Source organism: Daucus carota, chromosome 2 (assembly GCF_001625215.2).
Source record: "Daucus carota subsp. sativus chromosome 2, DH1 v3.0, whole genome shotgun sequence".
NCBI classification, from domain to species: domain Eukaryota; kingdom Viridiplantae; phylum Streptophyta; class Magnoliopsida; order Apiales; family Apiaceae; genus Daucus; species Daucus carota.
Genome location: NC_030382.2, coordinates 55,579,989 through 55,602,476, shown reverse-complemented (window position 1 = coordinate 55,602,476; position 22,488 = coordinate 55,579,989). Strand labels below are relative to the sequence as shown.

General features: G+C 35.5%; 3 protein-coding genes across 18 annotated transcripts; 2 read left to right on the top strand and 1 right to left on the bottom strand.

The window, feature by feature from the left end:
* The first annotated feature begins 840 nt into the window (after window positions 1-840).
* LOC108207827 (G-type lectin S-receptor-like serine/threonine-protein kinase At1g67520) lies at window positions 841-4,110 on the top strand. Its single transcript, XM_017378259.2, has 7 exons — window positions 841-2,168; window positions 2,251-2,352; window positions 2,439-2,638; window positions 2,727-2,937; window positions 3,042-3,279; window positions 3,358-3,508; window positions 3,620-4,110. Exons 1-7 carry the CDS (start codon window positions 989-991, stop codon window positions 3,932-3,934), a joined length of 2,397 nt encoding a protein of 798 aa, XP_017233748.2. The 5' UTR covers window positions 841-988; the 3' UTR covers window positions 3,935-4,110.
* A 199-nt stretch (window positions 4,111-4,309) lies between these two features.
* LOC108209790 (hypothetical protein) lies at window positions 4,310-9,171 on the bottom strand. Of its 12 annotated transcripts, none has more exons than XM_064088358.1 (7): window positions 8,820-9,167; window positions 8,611-8,724; window positions 8,471-8,554; window positions 8,271-8,393; window positions 7,565-7,929; window positions 5,846-6,329; window positions 4,310-5,734 (listed from the first exon to the last, which is right to left on the bottom strand). In XM_064088358.1, exons 6-7 carry the CDS (start codon window positions 6,187-6,189, stop codon window positions 4,477-4,479), a joined length of 1,602 nt encoding a protein of 533 aa, XP_063944428.1. In that variant the 5' UTR covers window positions 6,190-6,329; window positions 7,565-7,929; window positions 8,271-8,393; window positions 8,471-8,554; window positions 8,611-8,724; window positions 8,820-9,167; the 3' UTR covers window positions 4,310-4,476. The 12 variants fall into 12 exon arrangements, with proteins under 12 accessions (XP_063944428.1, XP_063944426.1, XP_063944425.1 ...); XM_064088356.1 differs by having other exon boundaries at window positions 8,271-8,355; window positions 8,611-8,727; window positions 8,820-9,166; XM_064088355.1 differs by having other exon boundaries at window positions 8,611-8,727; window positions 8,820-9,165.
* A 1,933-nt stretch (window positions 9,172-11,104) lies between these two features.
* On the top strand, window positions 11,105-20,528 carry LOC108209051 (protein TOPLESS-RELATED PROTEIN 2). Of its 5 annotated transcripts, none has more exons than XM_017379759.2 (26): window positions 11,105-11,290; window positions 11,895-12,121; window positions 12,380-12,559; window positions 12,651-12,764; window positions 12,904-13,062; window positions 13,168-13,345; window positions 13,425-13,551; window positions 13,647-13,756; window positions 13,880-14,018; window positions 14,122-14,231; window positions 14,332-14,401; window positions 14,517-14,590; window positions 14,695-14,790; window positions 14,869-14,964; window positions 15,078-15,205; window positions 15,311-15,545; window positions 15,625-15,792; window positions 15,875-15,976; window positions 16,071-16,217; window positions 16,448-16,558; window positions 16,645-16,827; window positions 16,942-17,070; window positions 17,578-17,673; window positions 17,762-17,947; window positions 18,674-18,846; window positions 20,166-20,528. In XM_017379759.2, the coding sequence occupies exons 2-26, from the start codon at window positions 12,042-12,044 to the stop codon at window positions 20,380-20,382; spliced, it is 3,408 nt and encodes a 1,135-aa protein (XP_017235248.2). In that variant the 5' UTR covers window positions 11,105-11,290; window positions 11,895-12,041; the 3' UTR covers window positions 20,383-20,528. The 5 variants fall into 5 exon arrangements, with proteins under 5 accessions (XP_017235248.2, XP_063944423.1, XP_063944422.1 ...); XM_064088353.1 differs by having other exon boundaries at window positions 11,118-11,290; window positions 20,169-20,528; XM_064088352.1 differs by having other exon boundaries at window positions 11,118-11,290; window positions 13,644-13,756.
* The last annotated feature ends 1,960 nt before the right edge of the window (window positions 20,529-22,488 follow it).

The window sequence follows — 22,488 nt, the reverse complement described above, 5'->3', positions numbered from 1 at the left end:
AATATTTAAAATCTGAAAAAATTGAAAAAGTTTTAAAATAAATATTGAAAACATAAATTCAATATACACATATCAATTTTATAGAACTTCATTATTTTATTTATTTATATTATTTATGTTATCTAATATATTATAAGTCAATTTTAATTAATTTTAATATATGTATAATTAATATTTTAAGTAAGTGTCAAAAAATGAAATATATATTATTCAAATCATATTTTCTCAACATATATTTTAGTTACCTAATTTTAAATGCATTTCCCTCGTTTTAAACTATACAATTGATTTCAATTTTGAGTGGATTGAGACAATGTCGATTACGAAATTTATAAATTTTAACCAGATTTTAATAATATTAATATTAATAAATATAGCTAAAATTCATCACTTTATGATATTTTAAAAAATTAATCGCAACCTCTAAGATTTTCCTAAAGTAACCAGATTTTTTACAAAAACATTTAAGACCTTTCAAATTTATTATTAAATATCTATCAAATTTTAATAATACTTTAAAATATAAACTGATGCATCAGAATTTCAAAATTATTAAAAAAAAGTAATAATTTAAAAACCACTGCCTTGCGAGGCCTGTTATGGGCCTAGACCATTGAACCCTTTTACGATTCTTCTGACCGATTCTTGTCAGGAATGTCTTGTTGAAAAGTACCTTGGGTCAACATATATTTGTGCCTAACAACATAGTCAACCTGCAAAAGATTTGTTCCAATAAGTAACTTGAGCAAAATGTTTTCCTGGCGTATGGTTATTGGTTATGATAAGGTAATTTGACTTTGCCTTCTACAAGATCTTTATTCTAAGTCCACAAAGACTATTCAAGATAGCCGGCTCACATGCATATGATTTTTCATTAGACAATAAAAAGTCCATTATGTGCTTTGATCAGCTATTCAGCTTGTGTTTCATGCCCCATCATCTATAATTATATCATAATAATCACTTAAACGTTCCACAAATTTTATTTATGACCAGGCATAAGATTTTTTGCATTATCTTCGTATTCTTGTTTAGCTATGGATTTAACACACATTATCTTGCAGAAGCAGCAGCGACGATCAGAGCTGGTGAACAACTCAATTCCACCAGTCAGCTTGTTTCAGAGGAGGGTAAATTTACTCTAGGGTTCTTCACCGCGGAGACTAATTTTAGTTACTTTGGTATTTGGTACACGAATGACGATCAGGCCAGGAAAGTATGGTTAGCCAATCGGAACCAACCTATTCTCAACACGACTTCTGCTGCTCTAGCAATAGATAAAACAGGTCAATTGGTAATCACTAGTGCTGGGAGAATTGTTGTAAACGTGTCTGATCAAGGTTATGGAGGCAACATTTCTGCAACGCTACAAGATGATGGCAACTTCGTGTTGGCTGATGAATCTGATCGTCGGGTTTTGTGGCAAAGCTTTGATGATCCTACAGACACGCTGTTACCAGGGATGAAATTGGGTTCGAATCTGACAGCTGGGAAAAATTGGACCTTAAACTCGGGGTTTAGTGCCCAAGTCCCGGCCTCAGGGGCTTTCTCCTTGAGCTGGGAGCCTTTTAACGAGTCGAATCAACTAGTTATTAGGCGTCGAGGAGAGGTTTACTGGACTAGTGGGCGATTGATGCAGAGTCAGGATGATCCGGCCTTGCAAACATTTGAATTTATGACGCTGAATTCTCCTTTTGACGCCTATAAGTACAACCTCAGCACCAGAGACGACGCTGAAGCAAGATACTTCACCTATATTTTTCCTCGTGATGGAAGATTTCCTATGTGGATCTTGGATTTCCAAGGAAATATTCGTCAAGATGATAGTTTTAACTTGGCTACTACTGCCTTCTGTCTGGGGTACGACAATGGTAATGGCTGTGTCGCCAGTTCTGGTTTGCCTGTATGCCGGAGCCAAGACTTGAGGTTTGAGGAAAAAAATGCAGAATTTATCAACGGTGACAGTACTTTTGATGACAATACAACCATAAGTCTCAGTGATTGCATGCGAAGGTGCTGGGACGATTGCAATTGTCTTGGCTTTGTCAATTCCAGCAATGGCACGGGATGTACAATGTATTTTGGAACCAGTTATACAATTACTGATCAACCTAATTCGGTTTCAAAATATGTTCTGGTTTCAAGTAAAACAGACAAAAAAGCCAAAGGTCTGCAATCTTAACTTGTATACTTTCTAATCTCATACTGATTTTTAGGTCAATTTCCAAAGTTTATTGGATATTTTTGCAGGAAGCAAGTGGGTATGGATAGTCATTGCTGTTGTTGTATCTTTGGTTTTGCTAATATTGGCCTCTTTCTGTGTTTTCCGGATGAGAAAGACAAGACTAAAAGGTAAATCCCTTATATTTCATGTTTTTTCTGTAAAATTTTGTATACGTTAAATATGCTTAAAGTATCAATTGTATATGCTGCTGTAGAAGAGGAGGAGAGAAAGCGCGAAAAGTATTTACAGGAGTTAATAGCTTCTGACAGCTTCAACAATCCAGATGAGACCGGAGGTGAGAGGAGGGAAGGCCATGATCTGAATTTTTACAGCTTTGGGTCAATTGCAGCATCCACAAATGACTTCTCAGATGATAATAAACTTGGACAGGGTGGTTTTGGACCTGTTTACAAGGTAACTAATTAAGCTTTAACTTCCATTTAGTTTTCTTGGATCATCTTGCATCTTTGATATGGAGCAATGACGCGTTATCAACATATAGGGCAAACTACTTGATGGTAAAGAAATTGCAATCAAAAGGCTGGCAAAAACATCAGGGCAAGGGCTTGTCGAGTTCAAGAACGAACTTGTTCTCATAGCCAAGCTCCAACACACGAATCTTGTTCGCGTCCTGGGGTGCTGCATTTATGGAGATGAGAAGATGTTAATTTATGAATACATGCCCAACAAGAGTTTGGACTACTTCCTTTTTGGTATGCAACATATCTCATGCTTGTCTTAATTAAAGAACTAGCTTAAATTAATTCTTAATCTTTAATACTTAAAGCTAGCTTAAATCGTTCTTTCCATGGCACAGATGAAATTAAAAGGGATGTACTAGACTGGCAAAAACGACTGAACATCATCGAAGGAGTTGGTCAAGGATTGCTTTACCTTCATAAATACTCAAGAATGCGTGTGATACACAGAGATTTAAAGGCTAGTAATGTGTTATTGAACGAGAATATGAATCCCAAGATAGCTGATTTTGGTATGGCGAGAATTTTCAAACAAGATGAAACCCAAGCAAATACTATAAGAGTTGTTGGAACATAGTAAGTCACACTATCTCTCAACCACATCACTGAATTTTTATTCCTTCATACAATAAGTTTGTCATTCAATTCATGCAGTGGTTACATGTCTCCCGAGTATGCCATGGAAGGAACATTCTCAGTCAAGTCTGATGTATTCAGTTTCGGGGTATTGGTCCTGGAAATTGTTAGTGGACGGAGAAATAATAGCTTCTATAACATTGACCGTCCTCTGAATCTCATAGGCTATGTAAGTTATTATCACCAAAAAAAAATAAATTAAATTGTTGCCCTTGCTGAACTGTGTCAATATACATCAAAGGTAGAGCATTGAGTTAAACTGATATTTGTGTCCCCTCAGGCATGGGAGCTCTGGAAAGGAGGACATGTTTCGGACTTAAAAGATCCAACTCTGAAAGCCAAGGGTGTAGATGTTGAAAAACAATTGTCGAGGACGATTCATATTGGACTATTATGTGTACAAGAAAGTGCAGAGGACAGACCAGACATGTCGTCTGTTGTCTCGATGCTTGGCAATGAAAATATACCTCTACCTATCCCAAAACAACCTGCATTTTTCACTGGAAGAAATGCTTTAGACTTGACTTCATCAGAAAGCAGATCAAAAGATATCTCAGTAAATGATATGTCCATTACAGTAATGGAAGCTCGGTAGTTCTGTAGTTCTATTCATAGAAATTCCTGAAATATTGCTTCATTTAGTATTCTTTTTGTTATTAGATCATGGTGATCACTGGGATTACAGGTATTTCTGTCAAAAGAATAATGAATTTTTTGTGTATTAAAATTAATAAACATATGCTGTACATTTTTCTGTGTTTTATAATACTCAAACGAAGTATCATTATAATACTTAAAATAACTACTAGCTATCTGCAATCAACTGAAGTACTACTGAGTTCATTGCATGAAAAGATTGAAGAGAAGAGAATTGTTTCAGTGTATCTATCAGGAACGATGTGTCGCGGAAGCATATATCATCAGTTCAGTATCTATAATACTGAATTTTACACGAGGAAGGGCAATCCTATAGACGGATCAATTTAGGTAATTTATAAATGTTACAAGACACAGGAATTAGTCTGTTTATTACAAAAAGAATACAGTACAGATCAATACAACCAAGGTTACTGTCTATATTGTATTGAGGTTTACATAATTGTTGTTTATATTTGGATACAAAGTATGATTTGGGGCTTATGCTGAGGCTGTTTCGTCAGGATTTTCATAATCCCTTTCAGCATGTTCGTTGTGCTCACTCACATTCCCAGCAGCAACAGCTCCTTCAAAGTTGCTTATATTTGAAAATACCAACACAAGGAATCCAAATATGGAAGCACAAAATGCAACCCCAAATGACCTTCCAATTGATCCAACACCTGCTGTTGCTAGCGTGAAGCCTACACATGTTCCCAGAGCTCTCACCCATGAAAACCAGACGGAAAATGCACCTTCTTTTCCAGGTGGAGAACAATCCAACAATAAGTTTCTGCCAAAAGCATGTAAGACACCTGTGGCAGTGCCCTGAACTGCGGTGAAGACCAACACGTGATTATTCTGCCAGTTCTTGTGGCGATAGTATAGCCCAAACCCGGTGGTCATTATTGTAAAAAGATACCCCAGCAACTGCATTTTGACTGCATCTGCCCTAATAAGTTGCTGGAATGGATGTAGTAGTGGGAGAGACAATAAGGGAAAGGCATAGTATGTTAACCATATAAACAAAATGGTCTTTGGCTCCAAGCAAATTTGCCCTACTAGAAATAGTACCCCTCCCGTGAATATGGACATTGCAGCCATGGAAGAAAGAAAAACACTAGCAAGACTGCCTGCTGCATGAGGATAGCTGAAAATGGAAACAACATGTGTTTTGTCGACAGAGCTAGGAGAAGTTGTTGAATTCCCACTAGGCCTATTTGCAGTGAAGATATGTAATGTTCCTGCAAGCCACTTTAAACCGCTAAAAATGGCAACAACCCATAAGCTTGTAAATTTGTCTGGACCGCGGAGCATGTGGTATGTTAAGGTAGAGAAAATGGCAGCCCCCAGAGAACCAGCAGCAGTGGCATAAAGCGACAGCCAACTAGTAATCCCTACCCTTGATGCGAATTGGCTTTTAGGAATGGTGAGGCCAACAAATCCCCGAACCATGAGACCAAGGGAACGTGCGTGGGAGGCAGTTCCAACAGTAGCAGCTACTACAATGGCAGCAATATATGGTGGGAAGATCCAAAATGTTCTGAAAAATCCAGCAGGGAGGCAGAAGATAGCTCCAAGTGCTGTGACCGCTCCTGCTAGGAGTTGAGGGTGCATGCCATAGTCAAGGTTAATTGAGATGAAGCCAAGAACTGGTGCTGATAGGATTATCCCTACAAACCAAGAAATTGATGTCCACTCCAATGCTGAGAATTTCGAGTTGCTAATAATTATTAACTTTGATGTTAGACCTTGGTACCTGCAGATAATAAAACAAGGAAGTAGAGTTTTAACTTGTCAGTGCAGTTTTATATTTCACCGAAACCACATTTGATTCCCATCAAGAATCAGTGTAACATGATATACTTACACTTGCATTTCCTTTTTAGTACAACTCAATCCCTTAAAGCTCTTCTCCCACCCCTGTGAAGGCTCTGGTGCCGTAAAAATCTGGCTTATGATAAGCGGAAACAAGATAGGAATAATAACCGTGTGAATAAAATACGAACACAGTCCATATAAACACCAAAGCATAACTTCACCCTTGCTAGGCCTCTCTTGATGTCCTTCATACTCTGCATAAACCTCCTTAACTCTCTCTAGTTTCATACTCACACTCTGCATATCTGGTGTGTCCGCGTCTTTCACCTCCTCTTCCATCACTTTAGAATGTCGCGCTTGTTCTCCGCCTTCAACATCACTTGTTTCTTCCATCTAGAGAGAAATCTTGGTGGCTATAGCAAATTTCAGATCAATATGAAGGTGCAGAAATGGTGGATATATATGAACAATGCACAGCTGGTTGTTAAAGCCGAGGCATCGATTAATATGTCTGTGATTACTTGGAGTTTATACTGCAAATGACAGTCATGCACAAGAAATCAAAATGATAGAAAATGAATCTAGATTATAATATAACTAGCCTTGTTTGCCAAAAAAAGATGAACTTTACTATGAAAAAACATTGTAAAGTCCCACAACTTATGACTAAGAAAAAAGAGGCATATTCCTAACTTGATGTGTCTACTTTCAATCATCACTTGGCTCGGAATAAATAGTACAGTATTGTTTTTCGAACAATCATGCTGACATGTGTTCTAATAAATCTCGGGAGTGAACGAGAATCGAACATAAATCTCGGGAGTGAGCGAGAATCGAACATAAAATCAGGATGACAGTGAATCAGCTAGTATTGTTAAGACATCATCATCGCTAGTAATCTTTGTTGAATATTATAGTGTGGAGCATAACATCGCAATTGCTTCCCAGGACTCTAGAAATGATCGATGCCAGAAAGTTCAAAATTTGAACACATATGACTTCGACTCAACACTCGACTCTACTACATATTAATCTATTTATTCATTGCCGAATCTACTCTGGCAATGTCGGTAGCATGTAGGATTCATATAATTTATTTTTTAGCACAGTAGAGATTTTCTTATTGGGATTATTTGCAATTCGGATGCAAAAATTACGCGACTGGCTTCACGAGAGTGAAGCTATTTCGTTCATTAAAAAGTTACGTCCGTTTCAATGAATTGAAGTTACCACTTCCCTTTCAACCGTGTGGATTCAACATTTTTACAGCGTCAGGTCGTCGCTGGATTTGGCAGTAGAAAATGACAGGAAATATATAAGTTTTAATTAGTTTTAGCCGAAAAGAACAAGAAAGATGATTAAATGAAGTGGTCTTGTATCAGGTAGATAGTTTGTCTCTCCCTAATTGTCTTTTAACTGGGATACCCGGCCAGTTCAAAGAATCAGCCATGTTGTAACAGCGTTCCTGAGAACCAACCTAATTCTTCTACGACGTGAAGACAATGATAATTGTCTGCTTATGAACTCGATTATACTCACACACAGTGAATTGATTGTGTCATTGATTACCCTGCAGATTGCAGATAAGATTATGACCGTGTGTGTAAACAATGTGCAAATGACAAAGTCCAAACTTCAATCGTTCTACTGATCTTACATTTAATGCCAATACGTAGACATCAGAGTAAAAATCTAAATTTGTGAGATTCACAAATGCTGCAATTGCATATATTATTAAACTGTGAAAAAAGACAGATGTAGATCGAACCTTACGATATATGTATAGAATTACTATCATACGCCATCACTTTTATACATGTTGAGCATGTTTTATTTTTGAAACTAACAGAGCATGTATTCCATAGGACCATATCTCAAGAGATCGAATGAAGGGAAAATTATCCTGCAACAACCCAAAAAAAATAATACATTCTCTGGTGTTCCGCCAGTTCTGTCATCTACAGCTACAGCAAGTAGAGCCACCTAAAATACTTCTTTCTGATCCATAACTGGGAGTACTCACAGTTACAGACTACTCGATTTGTTTTAGCAAAAATCAAGCTTCTTCATCACTTTTGCATAGGCTGCTGGGACAATACCTGGTTGTTTGAGTCTACGTTTTGATTTCTTAAACTGCAGTAAGCAACATATACTGCTTAGGTTCTCGCTTAAACATACTGTTTACCATCATTACATTAAAACTTGGAAAAACATGAAAGCCAAACAATGGTCGACCGAAGCTTTTTGAATTTTCAAAATTACAATGCAATTACAAATTATAGGCGTACTGATCCAGCTTTGCTATCATGAGTAGAAAGAGTGTAAATTTTTATTAAGCCCCCATTTGAAAACAACAGAGCATACACTCGTCCACACCGACAAATTCAATAGAAAAGTTAATACGCTATTAATAAGAACTGAGGAACTCGACTTTTAAAATCTGCAGAAAAAATGAATCAGTACAATGAGTATACCTTTTAAATGTGCATTGTGCCTTTTATCCTCCTTCCAACACTTAATCAGCCCGTCGTTTATAACCCTAAACCTCCCTTATATGACCTGATGCATACAATTTATTACATATAAATGTTTCATCCCTGTATGAATAATTACAAACAATAAAATAATAGGAGGAGGAGGACATACAATAAGATTTCATTTTTATTTTCTTGACCTTGGAGACATAATAGCCACATAGGCGTAGCGGCCCTCCTGAGCTTCAAAGCTCTTTTTCTTTGTATCAAAGTCCAATGTCGCACTTGCATTAATATTTGTTCCACAAACAAATACTCACAACAACAAACACAATACTACATTAGATAAAAATTCGCATCGACAAGCAATACAAATTTATTCCCCAGAAAAGCTGTGTTTGGCGCAACAGTCATGTGTCTACTTTTCCTGGCATCGCTTATTATTTCAATTTGTCTTCTACACCAAACATTATACTAATCAATTTCTCAAGAAATTTCAAAAAACAAGGCAAGATATGAAAAGGGGTTGTGAGGAAAAGATGTACTTACAGATATATTGAGTGGAAAAGCATGGTTGTAGAGTGAGAGGTAAGTTGTTGGAGGGTAAGTGAGAATGGGCTTGTAAGTAGGAAAATAAGTGATGGGCTTTTGAAGAACATGAGTAGCCGAATAATGGAGGTGGCGATGTGAATCTGTTAGAGGATTGACGGTGGTTGTTGGGCGGCTGGCGGCGGAGATTGATCGGAGTTTGGGGCACCAGCTGTGCATCCTGACGGCTTCTTGTTTTTGCCCAAATCTTGATGGCACATATTTGTAATTTTATTTTGGGAAATATATTTTTCTCCTTTTCTAAAATTTTTAGATATTTATATTTTAGAAATTTTATTTGCAGATCTAATACAGTGTATACACTGCAAATAATAATGAGTGGTGTGTGAAAGAGGGATAAAGGTATATTTATAGTAAAAAAATGTAATCACATTTTTTAAAGAAAATAGCGAATTTGGTTATTTTTATTTCTAATTTAAGTGTTATGGAGTTAGGTACATGTGTCATGTCAGCGTCTGGCGGGGTGCTATCACTTTTTTGTCACATTGTGATGTGACAAGCGGATAGAGACGAATGGGATCAAATTATGCAATTATGCGGATTTGGTTTTATTGAATTAGAATTTAAATTTTTAAACATTTTTAGTAAAACAATTTTTCATCAAAATATATAAATACATACATACATACATATATATATATATATATATATATATATATATATATTTAATAAATAAATACTTGTGTAGTTGATATGAAGAATGTCAAATATTTCAGAATATTAATTTTATACAAATTTGTGTTATATTTTTTATCACATAAAATAATTATTTCAATAATAATCTCATGTGAAATGTAATTTGAAAATTTTGGATTAGAGCTTTTAATTTCAATTTAATTCAACTTATCATCGGGCTGGTTTGAGATTTCAAGTGAGATTCGAAACACTATAAAATAATTGTTTGATTCATTTTAAATTTTGTCAAGAAATTCAATCATGGTCTGTGGGTGTTGTAATCATCAGGGTTCTGTAGCAAAACCGCACATAAAAAAATACATTATTTATATATTATAATTCGAAATTATTTTTGAACATATACAACGGCAAAATATGTATTTCGATTTGGATCTCGAAAATCTATGTAAATAATAGGGTTCCAGCAGAACCTTACTGATTTTTATGATCCTATGCATTGGTTCTCTTTTTAATCGTGATCCATAAAATATAAATCATCGGAAATACTCAACAACCAACCAAAATATTAAATTCAATATATCTCATACAAATAAATAGAACGTAAGTATAAGATCCGAGAAAAAAAAAAAGGAACGTTTTGAAATGGATATATACGGACTCGTATACAAGAAAAAGGTTCGTCAACAAAATAAAAAAAAATAAAAACATACAAACGTATCAGGGGATAAGTTTTCTTCGATTTTACAAGCGATATGAAAATCTGAAATTTGACAGCAAACTAACCCATAAAACCATCTCCTGATGGGTTTATTACTGATCGGAGACATTATACGAAAATAAACAGCTACACTGTAGCTGGCTTCTCATAGACAATGCCGAAATTTTGTCAAAGGCTTATCAAAGCATTAACTAGTAAATACACATGCCTTCCTACTTTGCTAAGAATGAAATCTAAATGGATTTTACTGTAAAATTCAAGGGAATCATCTTCTAAAATTTAAATTTTATTTTTTCTATATTTTTTCTTTTTTGTTAGGTTTTTTGATTTTTTCACATATACATAATAATTTTAATTACAAATTTTAAAATTATTTTTATGATAAAAATATCCATATCATTTTTTATTTATAAAACAATATAAAAAATTGATATATGTGGTCAAATTTTTTGAAAATATGTGAAGAAAATTTACATGAACATATCCAAACAGATGAATTAATTATTATTTCACAACTTCTATCTTCTCAACCACATAATTTTTTAAGATTAATTTGCCCAATATAATTTTTCATTTCTCCCAACTTAAACATATCTTCGCTTTTGATATCCGGTGAAGTTGCATTGTTAAAATTAATTTTAAATTCTTTTTTGTAATAAAAATTTAAATAAATTTTACAAAAGTCAAATGAGATATAATAGTGTCGTAATTTGTTGAATTTTGTCATTTGTTGTTGGGAAACAGGCCGGTGGTAATAAAAAAGCCCAAGGCAAAAAAGACAGCAACAGTGATGCGACTCAGAGAGTGAGAGGAGTGAGAAACCCCAGGACACAGCCAAGTAGTATAAAAGGATATTTTAGAGAGAGAAAGTAAAGAAAATAACGTGTACAATCCCATCTATACAATACACACCCATTTGTACGCATATATATAGAGACATAAAGAGAAAGTACAAAGAGGTTTTTGTGTTTTGTTCCCAGTCTTCTTACCAGAGAAAATTAAAAGAGGAGCCTTTACAAAGTAAAAACCCTAGCTTTGTTACTTTTGATGCTCCTAGGTAAGCTTCTTTTTCAGACCCTTATCTTCGTTTACATGCAATTTCAATTCTTGGGTGTGGATCTGATGTGGGTTTTTCTTGGTTTCTTGATTTCTCGGTAATTTAGAGCAGCCCTTTGATTTTTATTTTTATGTTGGTATGTGGAAATGAGATAAAGATGGTATTCTTGATGACCCATTTGGGTTTGTGTTGATGGGTTTTGTTTGTTTGTTGTTTTACTTTTGTGAAGATAAATCTTGGGCTGATTGAAGGCTCATTTTGTAGGAAATTTGTATTTTCCCTCTCGGTTAGGTAGGTTTTGATTGGGGTTTATTTAAGTAGTTTGTTTGCTTGTAATGAGGTTAATTGTTTGTTATAATGATGCTTTGGAGTTGTTCAATTAAAATAGATGGAGATGGGATTTTCGAATTTTAGGTCTTAATTGTTGTAGCATTATATTTGGCACTTATAGTATAAGCAGTTCTGGTTTATTTTGGATATTGGTGCTTAATAATATTTGTTTAGGAAGTGGGATCAACTTCCTTTTCCTGGGGTGATTAGTACACTGCTGGTAGAAGTGTTCTTGTGTTGAATGATTTATAAGGAGCATGCTTGAATCTTGCAGAATTTAAATTTAAGAGGCATATTCTGGCCAAGTTGCTATAATTATAGTTCGTTTGCGTATCCGCCTGTTCCCTTTCTACACATCTTGTTTGTCGGTTAATAACGGACTTCTGCGCTGGAGTATTTCGGGATCCCGGGAGCAGGTACTATGTCGTCTTTGAGTCGGGAACTAGTTTTCCTGATACTGCAGTTCTTGGACGAGGAGAAATTCAAGGATACCGTCCATAAGTAAGTCATTTAGCATGTTATTTAAGTTGGTCTATCTGCTTTTAATTTCTAGATTATGCAAATACAGGATCTTTTATAAATAGGTCCAGAATAGATTTTTTGAGTTGCTTCTTAATTCTTGTCACTTGAGTAATGAGAACTCGTCCGTTGTCTGTAAACCAGGACTTGTTTCCAACCTAAGTTGTATTTGAGAATATAATGTTGTTTAAAGAATCTGTTTCTTATATTGGATAAATTCTTGCATGTTATTTTGATCAGGCTGGAACATGAGTCTGGATTCTATTTCAATATGAAATACTTCGAGGATCAAGTTCAGGCAGGCGAGTGGGACGAAGTTGAACGCTATTTATGTGGTTTCACAAAAGTTGAGGATAACCGCTACTCAATGAAGATATTTTTCGAACTCAGGAAACAGAAATATTTGGAAGCTCTTGATAAGTAAAATCTTATTACTGATTCTTCCATCAATTTGTTGACACTCGACAGAGGCCAAGTTCATTTGAATCTTATATAATGTTTTTATTCTCAGAAATGACCGTCCTAAAGCGGCTGATATTCTTGTGAAAGATCTAAAGGTGTTCTCCTCTTTCAATGAAGAACTTTTCAAGGAAATCACCCAGCTGCTTACTCTCGAAAATTTCAGGTATCAAGTATCGCTTATTAGTAGTCTGTTTATGAGAAAGCCCTTTTTCACCTTATGGTCCATTCACCTGGACAATAAATTTATAAGCGAACCTGATCCTTCTCTCAACTCCATTTTTTTATGCTTGCTGGATAAATAGGCAAAACGAGCAGCTATCCAAGTATGGGGACACAAAGTCAGCTCGCAGCATTATGCTGGTTGAACTGAAAAAGCTTATTGAGGCCAATCCTTTGTTTCGTGACAAACTTGCCTTCCCAACATTTAAAGCTTCGCGTTTGCGGACATTGATTAATCAAAGGTTTCTACTTAGCTACATTATTGTTCGCCTTATATTTGCTTTGGGTTAGTAGGCCTTGTGTTTCTCTAAAATTTCTGGCTAATTGTATTAATTTGTGATTTTCAGTCTAAATTGGCAGCATCAGCTTTGCAAGAATCCACGCCCAAATCCTGATATTAAGACACTATTTATTGATCATACTTGTGCTTCTAGCAACGGAGCTCGTGCCCCCCCGCCTACTAATAATCTACTCGCTGGACCTGTTCCAAAAGCTGGGGTTTTCCCTCCGCTTGGAGGTCATAATGTAAGTAAGATGGAATTGTTTGCAGTTGTTTTGGTATACTTGTTCAACAATTTTTTAGGAAATACTTTCTCGTGGACAGCCATTCCAGCCAGTTGTTTCTCCTTCTCCGAGTGCCATAGCAGGTTGGATGTCAAGTCCCAATCCTTCCATGCCGCATGCTGCTGTTCCATCTGGTCCTCCTGGTCTTGTCCAATCTCCTGGTGCAGGTTAGTCATCCTCTTTTTTAGTGCCAGGTAGATTCTTTTCAAGCTATTTGTACATGTCGTTTGTCAATCACAATAATCATTATTAGTATCAGCAGCTGCTTTTCTGAAGCATCCTAGGATGCCCCCTGGTGTTCCTGGATTGGAGTATCAGATGGGTGATTCAGAACACTTGATGAAGCGTCTGCGCACTGGTCAGTCCGATGAGGTATGTATAAACTGAATCGGCCTTGAGATTCTATACTGAATTAAATTCCATGGAAATGTTCGATTCCTTATCTTGACCTTAATTTCTGACCTTTAGTTTGACGTGCTCAATCATGTTGTACAGGTAGCCTTCTCTAGCTCAGCACATCCTCTAAATATGTACTCACCAGATGATCTTCCAAAAACAGTTGTGCGGATCCTTAATCAAGGTTCCAATGTCATGAGCATGGATTTTCATCCACAGCAGCAAACTGTTCTTTTAGGTTGGTTTGAAATTGATCTCTGATGCGTAAACAAATTGTAAAAATAACAATATGTACAATTGTTCTCAGTACTTGATGACTTATATAGCATCCTTTTCTGTAGTTGGAACTAATGTTGGTGATATTAGCATCTGGGAAGTCGGATCTCGTGAAAGGTTAGTGCATAAAACATTCAAGGTGTGGGATTTGTCAGCCTGTTCAATGCCGTTGCAGGTGAGAAATATTTTGTCCTCAGCACTTCTCCTTTTATAATTGAGCTATCGCCTCTTTTTTTACTTTAAGTACTCTAACAATCTTAAATAAAATATTCCAGACAAATTTGGTAAAAGATGCAACAATATCTGTCAATCGGTGCATATGGGGTCCAGATGGAACTATACTTGGTAAACTAAATCTGTTAGTTAGTATGAATATTTATTTATATTATTGTTATAGATCTTTTATTTTGTGGAATGTCTTGCATATATATGTTCAGCTAACTTATTTTCTCATCTTTAGGTGTTGCTTTTTCAAAACATATAGTTCAGATATACACATACAATCCAGCAGGAGAATTGAGACAGCATTTAGAGGTAAGCCCTGAATCTGCATGAACATGCTTTCCTCTTTATTCTTAAACCAAAAGCTACATGTGTATATGACATTCCAAGTTCATGAGACTCTTTGTATGTTGTAGATTGATGCTCACATTGGTGGTGTAAATGATATAGCCTTTGCACATCCCAACAAGCAACTTTGCATCGTGACATGTGGTGATGACAAGACGATTAAGGTATCAATTAGTTGGGCATAAGATATAATATACTTGAGCATGCTAAATGATTTTACAACATGCTTGTCCATGTTATAGGTATGGGATGCTGTTTCTGGACGAAGACAACATATATTCGAGGGTCATGAAGCTCCTGTTTATTCTGTTTGCCCTCACTCCAAAGAGAATATACAGGTTTTTTGTTGAATTTTTTTTTTTTTTTTATCTTGCCTTTTCTCTGCTTACACATATAAATCAAGAATGAGCTCAAGTAAAACCTGCGTCCCTTTACCATGTTTTGCTTGCAGTTTATCTTCTCCACTGCAATTGATGGAAAAATCAAAGCATGGCTATATGATTGTTTGGGTTCAAGAGTGGACTATGATGCCCCTGGACGCTGGTGCACCACAATGGCTTATAGTGCTGATAGAACCAGGTTTGTACCTACTCCCAAGTTTATGTATATGGTATAGTGTTATCAATATGACATGTAGTGTCTTTATTAGTGATTCTTATGTTCCTAATCTCCCTTATTTTCTAGACTTTTTTCTTGTGGGACAAGCAAAGAAGGTGAATCACACCTTGTTGAGTGGAATGAAAGTGAAGGAGCTATCAAGAGGACGTACTCTGGTTTTCGGAAGCGTTCGTTAGGTGTTGTTCAGTTTGACACAACTAGGAACCGTTTCCTAGCTGCTGGTGATGAATTTCAGATTAAGTTCTGGGATATGGATAACAACAACATTCTGACAACTATCGATGCTGATGGTGGATTGCCTGTTAGTACATAAAATTTTGACTCTGTATGCATCTCTGAGTTGTTCTTTTCAGAATTTGAATTACGTTTTTTATATGCAGGCAAGTCCTAAATTGAGATTTAACAAGGAAGGCTCATTACTGGCTGTCACAGCCAATGAAAATGCGATCAAAGTTGTTGCAAATCATGATGGGCAGCGCATGTTAAGGATGCTGGAGGGTAGGACATTCGATGGGTCTCGTGGTTTCTCAGAAGCAGCCAATGTTAAAGTACACTTTTGTTTTTTCTTATATATTTTTTTCCCTGTTATTCATGACCTTAGATTTGAGATTCTTATTATATATTTCACAGCCTCCATTTGCTGGTTCCCTGGGCCATAATGTTTCTAGCCCTATACAACCAGTTCTAGAGCGTGCTGAAAGAATGCAGACTCCATTATCCATTGGCAATCATGTAAGTATTTCTTGTCAAATTGTCTTATTCTAATCCTCTTTATTTAGGTAGCTTGTGGAGTTTATACATCTTCTTTTAATCTAAATTTTTACAGGCTACTGCTGAGAGTAGCAAGATGGCTGATATTAAGCCAAGGATTTTAGACAACACTGACAAAATAATAGCCTGGAAGTTTCCTGATATAAAAGAGTCAACTCAACTTAGGGCTATAAAGTTACCTGATTCATTTACAGCTAGTAAGGTATGTTCTATATTTGTAGATACAGAAACAAAATTCTTATAATTAGTCAAGATGCCAGTCACCTTTATCTTCTTATCGTGTCTTCTGATGATTCAAAAAGAAGCCACACTGTCAATATTCAAATAATGTCAAATTTTTATGTCATTCTTGCTTTATTTTTAATATGGAGTTCTCTTTATGTATTTGATGTTTATATTGCCAAATCCTAACTGCCAATACACAAACTACAGGTTATGCGGTTAATCTTCACAAATTCAGGGTTAGCTTTGCTGGCACTTGCTTCTAATGCTGCTCATAAACTCTGGAAATGGCAGCGTAGTGAGCGTAATCCATCAGGGAAAGTTAGTATTGTAATATTAAAACAACTTAGTTACAATCAAGTTTTATTTTTCTGATGTTGAATTGCTTTTCCTCTGTACTTGGTCAGTCTACAGCATCTATTATGCCACAGTTGTGGCAGCCGCCAAGTGGAGCTCCTATGTCTAATGACTTGAATGATGCTAAAGCAGCTGAAGACTCAGCTGCATGCATTGCTTTATCAAAAAATGATTCTTATGTCATGTCTGCTTCAGGTGGAAAAGTGTCCTTGTTTAACATGATGACCTTCAAGGTCTGTTGTAATCTTTTCTGTTTTCTCTCTCAGTATATGTTTCTTATTTAGTACTCTTAAACAATGGCTGCATAATATATGTTTTAATTATTTAATATAAACTCAATTCTCCAGGTCATGACAACATTTATGCCCCCTCCTCCCGCAGCCACCTATCTGGCATTCCATCCCCAAGATAATAATATTATTGCCATTGGAATGGAGGATTCAACAATTCAAATATACAATGTCAGGGTTGACGAGGTAATTAGCCTATACTTTCATGTCAAGAGGTTGCTGTTTTTGTTTGGAAAATTGTAAGAGTTGCTGCTTATGTTAATTGCTATCAGTCATTATATTATGGTCACAATTCCGTCTTCCAGACAGTTGCAGAATCATAGTTTGTTTCAGGGTGTCAAATCTACTTTTTAGGCGACATTTTGAATTTCTGAATGCGGAAGGAAACATAGTAGGCTGAAAAATAATCAACTATGAGAAGTACTTGTTAGATAACAGTTAACAATCTTAAAATCTTCAAGCATAAAAACTAGTTTAAATTGTGAGAATTAATCTTTCCTCTGCATTATTAGACATCAAAGAGAATATGGCAAAGCTTTGTTAGAAATAAGGTTCCTCAATATCATTGTGCTTGTGCTTATTTTACAAAAAAAAAAAAAGAAGTCAATCCTTGTCTCTGTCTTCAAAACTCTTAAACTATTATGTGTTTAGTTCTTAGAAATGTTGATTGTATATACTTATATTATTTTACAGGTCAAAACCAAATTGAAGGGTCACCAGAAACCAATCACAGGGCTTGCTTTTTCAAAGACCTTAAATGTACTGGTGTCATCTGGAGCTGATGCACAGGCAAGTGCTAAAGAACAGATAAAAGTACCTGTTTTTGTTCTCAGGTGATATGCATAACTGACAGCATGTTTCTTTGTCCGTATCACAGCTATGTGTGTGGAACATTGAGGGTTGGGAAAAGAGAATGGCTAGGCCCATACAAACACCGCCTAATCACTCAGCTCCCCTGGTTGGCGAAACACAAGTTCAGTTCCATAACGATCAAACTCATCTACTTGTTGTTCATGAAAGCCAAATTGGTATCTATGATAGCCAACTCGAATGCTTGCGATTGGTAAGTGAATTTTCTGTTCGTAGTATCGAGAATTCTGTTATCAGTAACACAAATATAACTCTTCGGATTTTCTAACTTTTGTGGACATGCTTTTGTCTTTCATCACTATGCTCATATGACCAGTTTCAACTTTCAAGGAGCATCTATAATAAGGGTGCCAATAAAAGTGCCAACATCTATACGGCACTGCTCACTTAGGTGCCTTTTTATTGGAGTCATTAGGGTGCCCAAAGAGTGACAGTATAAGTTACCAACCTTTGGGCCCATAAAATAGATAAATTACAATAGAAGCAAATATCACACACGCCTATTCTTTAAATCTATTTTGTTTTCTTTTATTTGTTTGTTTCATACGGGGGGACCACAATGTAGGCACCTCTTAAGGGTGCCAATTATTGGAGCACTACAAGAAGTTTCTAAATATGACATGGATGATGAAGAAAATAGAAAAAAAAATATTGTGCAAGGATCTGGCAATTCGCACCCCTAAAGGCTGTTTCTTGATGCTCTAATTCCCTTATATCGAGGTTCAATTACATAACCAACATATTTATTATGCTCTGAGGCTGGGCATTTATTAACAAGTAACAGCATCATGCATCTATTAGGATTGCCTTATAATTATCATAAGGCAAGGATAGAGGGTGGTCATTGTCTTTTTGACATATATAATTATTTTCAATTCAAACAGTGTTTTTAATGCTTTTAACCCGTAAAATATTACAGTGGTCTCCCAGAGACTCCCTTTCTGCTGCCATATCAAGCGCGATATACTCATGTGACGGGCTGCTGATTTTTGTTGGATTTTGTGACGGAGCTATTGGTATTTTTGATGTCGATGGTTTGAGGCTTCGATGTCGTATAGCATCAGCTGCTTATATTGCTCCATCTCTGTCCAGGTATGCTACTGGAATATGATGTATAATTACTTGTAAATTTGATTTTTTTCCTATGTCGAATCTTACATCTAATATTATGATAAAACTTTAGTTCCGGAAACTTCTCTTTTAAGCTGTAGAAGTATTTTAATTAAAAATATTGTTATTTGCTGGTGTTAATTATTTCGGACAGTTTGTCTTTCGCCAGAATGTTTCCCTGTCATTCTCATGTTAAAATATTGTGCAAACTTCCTGAAGTTTCTATAATTGTTGAGAAGGCATGTATCATGTTAAAATATTGTGCAAACTTCCTGAAGTTTCTATAATTGTTGAGAAGGCATGTATTGGTAGGTAACGTAGGTTCATGCATTAGAAAGTTCATGTATACTTATTTAATGTAAGTACTATGAATATGTCCAGGCTCCTGTATCTAGCTCATCATCTAGAGTTCTTTACTGCTGCAGTGCTGCTACAATCTGCACATTTGTTGCCTATCAGATTTTAGAAATTAGAATATATCAATTTCCGCATTCTCTACTGTGTTAAACAGCAGTGTGTGCGTGTGCGCGCACATGCACACATTTTCTGCATGGTTTCTATAATTTAATCCTAGGCTGAGACGGTGTTTTTACTTGCACTTAGGAGAGTGTTTATACTTTTTCTCAACTCCCTATTCTGCCTGTAAATTTGAGCTTAATAATATGATACTCAGACAAATCAATTCAATTTAGTTCGGGGAAATTGTATGGAAGTATGAGATTGTTATTCTTTAAAGTTTATGCAAAATATCCAGCCATTCTTTCATTTCTTTGAAACAGCCAGTTTACGCTTAGCCACAATGGTAATTAGGTTAAAGTTCATAGAATATTAGTAATGCTAATTCAATCTATTGATCTACCTTTGTACTTCTGATCTGTATTTAGTTAAAAAATGTAACAGATGTAATACTTTAAACAATGAAACTTTATTTGTTTCCTCCCTCTGTTTTCGTTTATAGTTCATAGAATATTAGTAATATTTCTTGGTAGTTCTTTAGACATTGGTATAGACTGGTTATCTTAAAGTGTCAATTGGCATTGTAATAATGCTAATGCTATCTATTGATCCACCTTTGTATTTCCGATCTGTATTTAATAAAAATTATTGAGAGATGTAATGCTGCAAACAAACATAAATTTAGTATTCTTTCTGTGTGTGCGGGCATTTATGTACTTTGAGTGGATACTTTTACATTTATGAGTTGATTCTTTCACATTTATGCACAAATGTCTATTATATGCATTTATATAATATTAGCAGTTAGTGGTTTAACATTTTGATAAGGACTCATAATACTGCAGCAGCAACAGCAATGTGTTTCCAGTGGTGATTGCGGCACATCCAACTGATTGTAACCAGTTTGCCCTTGGAATGACTGATGGTTCAGTTCATGTGATCGAGCCATCAGATGGAGAGCCCAAGTGGGGTGGACCAGCCCCCCAAGAAAACGGATCCCTCCCTTCCATACCCTCAAACTCTGCCTTGAACAGTCAGCCATCCGAAACCCCATCTAGGTGAAACTGTAAAACCTATTGCCAATTCTTATGCTTTGGGCTTCACTTGTTTACTTTAGCCTGTTGGTATATATTATATCTAAATACCCTTGTTCAAACCATTTGATTTTTTCTTGATAGTAAAAATTTTGAAGGTGTACATTAAACTTAGTTTGATATCGGTTTTAATGTTTCGAATATTATGCAATTCATGTTTGAATGTTTCATTCACCTTTTTAGCTTCAGAAGCTAAAGAGCAAGTACATATACTAATCTAACGTGCATAACTTTAAACCTGTTACAATTTTCCATGCTCAAGTCGAGTGAACACATACTAATAATGAAGGTGTTCTGCTCGTGAAAGCTTTTTCCTTATTCAAATCTATGACCTTTCTCATATATTCTTGCTTTTCATTGTCTTTTTATTTTGTTGGTACATATGTTGTACTTGAGGGAGTGTATTGTAGCTAAGTCCCTTGCTTATGCAAGACATATGAACTAGAAATTAAAAGGATTGTCTTGCTTTTAAATAGTAAAAACGACTCGAAGTTGAGAAGGATTTGCAAAATAGGGTCGCGCTCAAAAGAGAATTAATGTTTAAAATAAAATCATAGAACCAGTTTTGCTATAAAACTTTATATAGATTTTTAAGATTTAAATCTGAATATATGTTTGTTTTTTTTTTTGCATTTTTATGTGTGTTCAAAAATAATTAGTAATTTCAAAATATAATACTAGAAATAAACTATTGATTCTAAAGGTTCTATGATTAATAGTTCTGCGTGGAACATGACCCTCGCAAAATATCAATAAAAAAGTTTACGTCAAGTCTAGTGTAACCTTTTCAAATCAAATGATGGAATACTGGTGGGCATAATTGATGATTCTGCATTCGTAGTGGGCAGAGATATACTCCCTTCGTCCCATCCATTTCTTTACACTTTTCTTTTTATTTGTCCCATCCAATTTTTTACATTTCAAAACTTACCAAAAATAGTCAATGGGTCCCACCACTTTTGCACTTTTCTTTCCTTTTCACACTACTTTTACTCCACTATCTTCTTTTTATACATTAAAAATCAACGGGTCCCACCACTTTACCCACTTTTCTTCCTCTTTTCTACTACTCCCTCTGTTTGTGTTTATTAGACGTTTTAGAAAAATGCACTTGTTTGTAATTATCAGTCGTTCTCAGTGTCCAATGCGATGTCAACTATCTCATTACTTAGTTGCCCTTATTTATTGCTTATATTTATAATCAGATGTTACAACTGGTGTGTAAAATGAAAGGGCATCAATGTAAAATAGTGCCTTCTTAATGATAGTTTAACTATTCCAATAAATTTTCTTAATACCCGTGCAACATCCTTAAACGTCCAATAAATCAAAACAGAGGGAGTACTTTATACATATTTCTTAATCTCCGTGCCCAACCCATTCGATAAGAAATGGGTGGGACAGAGGGAGTATCATACTAATGTTTAAACCTTTTTAGAATTTGTTACAGCTCCTTATTTGGGCGAGTATCTCGTGAACTGATTTGAACCCTCGACCTCACTACCGAGTAAATAATCTTGTATGATATGACTTACCGGCTGTCCGGCTCTGTTCTAAAAGTCGCTGATTAATCACGATTAATCATCGATTAATTCCTGTTCCGTATCTCGCCGAACTGATTAAATTTCCGATTAATCACCGATTAATCTCCGATCAATTCAATGAATCCCTAATTAATCCTTGTTCCGTGACTTCACCGATTAAGTCCGATTCCCGCTTTTTTACAACACTGCTTACCAGAAATGACAAGACTTTTCTTCTTTTCTTTTTTTTTTCCTGTAAAAGGCATTGGTTTCGGATTATTATTCTGATATCTGTATACTTAGAATTTTAACATTTTAAAGAATTGAGAGGTGATGTGGAATTTATCTGTCTGCAAAAGAAAGGGAAATGACGAGGAAGCGATGCATAAAGAAAGCATCACCCACCAATATACATCTTGATTGAAGAGGTGTGATTTAGTGGAAAATGGAAATTAACAGGCCCCTTTAATCTGAGATCCAAGCCTAGCATAGGAGAACATTATTAGCAGAAAACACCAATATCAACCTAATCCACGTTATTCCTAATCTGG